The 5,568-nt window shown below is 27.2% G+C and overlaps 1 protein-coding gene across 1 annotated transcript in view; it reads right to left on the bottom strand.

Moving 5' to 3' along the window:
- Positions 1–236: 236 nt before the first annotated feature.
- LOC135924541 (uncharacterized) overlaps positions 237–5,568 on the bottom strand; it is a 22,723-nt gene continuing 17,391 nt past the window's right edge. Inside the window, exon 19 of the mRNA XM_065459603.1 lies at positions 237–459. Coding sequence (XP_065315675.1) covers positions 237–459 — 223 coding nt within the window. The remainder of the gene's footprint in view (positions 460–5,568) is intronic.

Below are 5,568 nucleotides of genomic sequence, written 5' to 3'. Positions count from 1 at the left end.
GAGGGATCAGTAACTCAAAGTCTATCCTAAAATACCTGTCTTTGTTCCCAATTTATCTTCACCATGTGGTGTTACCTTTTATTAACATCCGCTTTTCTCCTCCCAATTAAAATTGTGATCTCTCAAAGAGCATTAATATTAGTCGCCTTAGTGCGATTGACCTCGCCTAGAGTCAGCGTCTATATGAAAGGAATTAGTGGGTGCAAACTCCCCTCAAAAATCTATGCCGAAAGTTTTTAGGTTCGTGTGGAGATACAGTGGTTGTTGAAGGGATCTATAGTTGCATCTTTGATTTGTTGGGCTAAAGATTTAAGGATTTTTGGATTGGGTGGTTGGAGAGTGGTGAAGGAAAATGAGAAGAGTTTGAGCCAATGATCGAGAGAGGAGAAGTTATTTAGTAATGATTGAAGACAGGTGGAGAGGGTTTTGGCTACTTGTACTCTGGAATCTTTAGGAATTCTAGAGATAATGGGAGGTTTATTTTAGGAAAGTTAATGCTGTCGACATATATAATAAAAAATAGTTTTAGATATTATGAATTTAGAGATCAGAAGAAATCAAATTTTCCATCACACAAAAAATGTTTTAAACTTCTAAAAGATATTGATCCAAATGATCAAACATATTTGAGGGCAAAATGCCTTTTGTGTTTAAGTAAAAGTCATTCATTAGCAAAAGTGAGCAGCTTTAATCTAAAAAGTCATCTAAATGTAAAAACTTTCTTTTAAAAGCTATAACATTTTTTTATTTTGGAATAATGTTTTTTAAATTGTTATAATTATTTTTGGGCAAATCATTATAGTTGAGCCTGGGTTGTTAGATATGATGCTTTTTTAAATATATTTTAATATTTATTTTAATGTTCAACCTCCTTTTTTATACCTGAATTAAAAAATAACTTTATAAAATACATTCACTCTAGTGCTCCTGTGGAGCGCTTATTTAGGATTGCAAAACACGTCTTAGGGATTCTAATTTAGAAAAATTTATTACTTTTAAGGCTAATAAAAGATTATAAATATTTTAGATCATTTAATATAAATAAAACTTTTTGAAAAATATGATTTTGTTTCGTGTACCTTCTAAATAAAATGAAAATCAAAGAAGCGGTTATGGAGTAGAACTCCATTACTTGGAGCGGAAGCTGGAGTTACTTTTAAAAAGGATCGTTCTGTCAGATACTATCCAAATAAAGCAACCTATGACCGGAAATTAAAAATTTGTTTATTATTTTATAATTAATAGTTATGAATAAAGGAAACCACAAATGATGTTATTGTGTTAAATTTCATATAAATCATTTTATTATCACTATATATAGTAAATATTTTTATATGAATCATTATATATTATATAAATGAAATATATTTACTTTTATAAATAATTTCGAAAAAATAATTTATTCAAATAAATTACCAATTTTTATTTTTGATTTATAATTAAAAAAATTGATTTAAAAAAAAATTGATTTAAATCATAACTAACAATAAAATTTTCCCCTAATGATGGCGCTTTTTGATATAATATTTCTAAATAATACTTGATTTACATTAATAAATAGAATAAAAAATATGTCAAAAAAATATCCATTAAATTATAGTGTTAAGCTAGAGGAGATGTATGCATAAAAATCTTTGATAGCTAATATTCTTTAGACATTCATTAATAATCTTTAAAAATTTTTTACAATATTGTCTCATTTTAAATAAAGTTTAAATGTTAAAATATTATTCGATTTCACAATTATTTAATGTAACACCCATTTTATTAATTTAATACAGTACTTAAGAATTGTCATTATAATAATAAAATAATTTAGATTATCAAATATTTAATAAAAATTTTAAAAATGCATTTTGATTGTCATTTTAGTGGGATAGTCTAGGAAGGGGGGGGGGTGGATGACAGGAAGATTTTATCAATACAAGATTTCTAATAAATTCAAGCTGATAGATTAGTAGCTGGTTAAGATTCTGCACACTTTATGGACACAAAATATATACATAATAGGGCATTTAGTCCTAGAATCCAAAGAATATATACTCCAAAGATGGAAAATCGAAATTTTAATGTGAAATAGCCCAGGTGAAGTTATTTTAATCAACATAATATTCGCAATTCAATTCGGGCAAATGTAAAAATTAACCTTAAAATTAGTTTGTTATTTTTTAAATTAGAGATTGGTAGAAAGAAAGAAAGAAAGAAAGAAAGAAAGAAAGAAAGAATAGCCATAATTTGTTATTCACTCAAAGCTGGCATTAAATATATTTATGTCCAATTCTCAATTTTTGGTGGCCCGACTCTTAAAGACAAAATTTTGTTCACGTCCATAAAAATTTAAAATTGTATAAATCAAAATTTTAATTTTTAAAATTTATTTTTATTTGATTATATTCGTCTTTTCTCTGGCCAATCAATTATCGGCTAATAAAAAAATGATTATATGATTATAAAATCCCTTATAAATTTTAATATCTATATTACGTATAATATGATTAGGAAGTATTTTGTGAATATTTAGATCTAGCTCATTTATTTATTTTTGGCAGGGGTTTGGTACAAAGAACTGCTAGCCTCTTATTTTTGATCTTGAGACAAACCAATTATGTATGGGTGCCAGTCCTGCTTTCATTATATAATCATGCGATAATAGTAGTAATACTCTGACAAAATTTTTACTGGCTAATTTCCTAAAAAAAAAGAATTTTAATTTGAGGCTCGCAGGTAAAATGATTTTCGGGGTCGGAAAACCTCGTACAAAAATATTCTATCGGACCTTAAAATTAACAAATATTTTAAAGCTTAAACTATTAGGCAATTTTATGTTTTATTTTAAATCATAAATATTTATAGCATTCGGGATTTTCTAATGCGGGGGCCATTTTTTTATGAACACTCAATTGCTTATAATTTTAGGGTACGTTAAAATTATTTTAAATATTTGCGTATAACAAAATTTTAGAGAGTTTTTCTTCATAAAAATATGAGTGGTGTAAAAGTAACTTCGTTATCTCTTTTTTTAAAGAAAACGGAATGCCATTCGTTGCCTTGTCCTAGAGGTAACGAGTAAACGGTAACGCGTTTATTTTTTTTGTTTAAAGGTAACGGAAAACGTTTAACCAACATGCCCCCCCGCCCCCGCTTCACGCCTACGCCACTGCTGATCAATTTCTATAAAATTATTTTACTGGCCCGACAAATTAGATGGTCATAAAGGGGAAAAGACCTGATTAAAAATCTCTTGTAAGAATTGTATAGGTCATTAAAGACCTTATAAAAAAATCTTTTGCAGATTTCTAATTTAAAATACTTGCTCTCTCCATCAAAAAATATCCAATAATTATTATTTTATAATTTTTTTTACATTAAATTATTATTTTTTTAGTATGCTTCTTTTTTTTTTGAAGGAGATGAATAAAAAAATAAGTTAACAATGGCGTGGAAGATTAAAGTAAAATATAATAATTTTTTACCATAATTACAATAAGCGTAGTGGTAGTGTTGTTAAATTATCTAACTTTGACCATTGTGGTTTTGTCAAGCTTTTAGCCTAAAAAATTTAATCAAGGCTTCTAAGAGTGAGCCTCAGCTTGAAGATTGATTCGAATAATTTTTGGATGAATACGTAGCTACGGTGTTTTACAGTTGAAATAAAGTTAATTTAACAACACTACGTAGTAGTGTATAAAACCGCGTTTATCATATCTGGTGATGGCCAAAAATTACCATTAGGTTATTATAGTTTTATACCTTACATGTCAAACCTTTAAAATGGATGGGAAAACGATCATATTTCGATTTATATATATATGAGAAATGTAAGATTTTAATAACAAAATGCTCTCATGTCATCTAATTTAGTCGTTTTTAAAAATAATTAACCCAAATGGGGTGATTTAACAATACTAAGTAGTTTATGTAAGTTTTCACTTGGTTACACAATTTTCACTGAAGTCAACGTCAGCTAACAGGTTAGCTCGGAAAAGGGAGTATAGAGAGATATATTGTTGAAGGCTTAATATATATATATATACTATATATATTGTTTTAAGGGGGGCCTAGCTTTTATTTATTAATTTCGAAAATTGTGAAAATCGTTAAAAATTAAACCAGTGCTATCAATTAATTTTAACAGTGTGATAAAAAAAATATACTAATTTTTACATAAAAATACCATTTGATTTCTCATAAAATTGAAATAATTTTTTCCCACTTAAGAAAAAGCTTTTAAAAATATCGTTTTCTACAAAAAAAATAAATAGTTAAAAGGGTGTACCTCATTACAAAAAGATAATTATATTTAGAGAATTGGGTATCTCCATATCTTGAGGAGTTAAAAATAAAAATAATAATTCAAAATATATTATATTAATTTTTTTTTCTTTTTCTTTTCGTTCATTCATTATTTTTAAATTTATTATAAATTAATAGATAACGCGCCTACCTTAAAACACAAGCGTGAGCGGTTAGTTATTATTTCCCCTTTCTTACGCGACGCGAATAATTTGATTTCTATTACATTGACACATAAGGTTAACATTTGATGTTTTCCAAAAAGTTTGGCCATTGGCCACCCTTAAGATTGTTATTTCATATTATTTTTTTCTATTTTTTGCTTGTATAATAAATATTTCTGTTAGGGTTTTTGCTGTTCTCCTGATATCGCCAAGGAGATCTACTATATCGGATAGTGAGATGAAAAACTTATCTTTCTCATATAAATTTAGTTCGTCTAAGGCCATGTATCAAAACGAATACCTATCCACGGGAGATTAGGATATGTGAACGATCATTTATTTGACGCGGTGTGCAGTTGATAATTGATTACTTCCTGCAACTGATTACCGCCTTAAAAAAACCATCATTGCATCCAAAATAAATGAATCGATTTTGGACTTACATATTCCTCTCTAAGTAGCTAGCAACACGTTTCCCTGCACTGATTTCAAAAATATATGTCTTGAAAAAAAGGCATTGACATTAAAGTGAGTAATGTTAAACTTTGTTAAAATTTATATAAATCAAAATCAAACATATTAAAATATTAGATTTAAAAAAAAATAAAGATGTTTCACTTATTTCGCCCTATCTATCACTTCATTCAATATCGTAAGTAGGTTTTTTTGTAAATAGAAGGTGTCCAACTCTTTAAAGATATATTGGCAGACTTTGGCTTTACAAGTTATTATTTTTTTCGTCAAAAATTTTATATTTGCTTAATTATAAAAAAAATTGTTCAAATTTCTATAAACGAAACCCTTTTGTTAGGAATATGATATGCGTAGAAGTTGCCATTTTTGTCATTTTCGTATAAAATATTTCAAGTTTTTGCATAAAAAATTCCTTTGACTGGATGTAATATTAATCGAGTCCCTCTTATTTCTACAGACCTCCTTTAAAACAACTCGTATAAAAAAAATATATATATATATGTATATTAAATGTCAAAAAACCAGAAAATAGGAAATAGGAGATGAATTATAAAATATAAGAATTTAATTAATAAATACGCAATTTTTCAAGTTGGGCCAAACTTAGTTTTAGTAGATATGGCATCTTTAATTATTA

Source organism: Gordionus sp. m RMFG-2023, chromosome 2, assembly GCF_954871325.1.
Source record: "Gordionus sp. m RMFG-2023 chromosome 2, tfGorSpeb1-WG-v2, whole genome shotgun sequence".
NCBI classification, from domain to species: Eukaryota; Metazoa; Nematomorpha; class Gordioida; order Chordodea; family Parachordodidae; genus Gordionus; species Gordionus sp. m RMFG-2023.
Note: the sequence above shows the minus strand (reverse complement) of the source record. Positions and strands in the feature narration are given on the sequence as shown.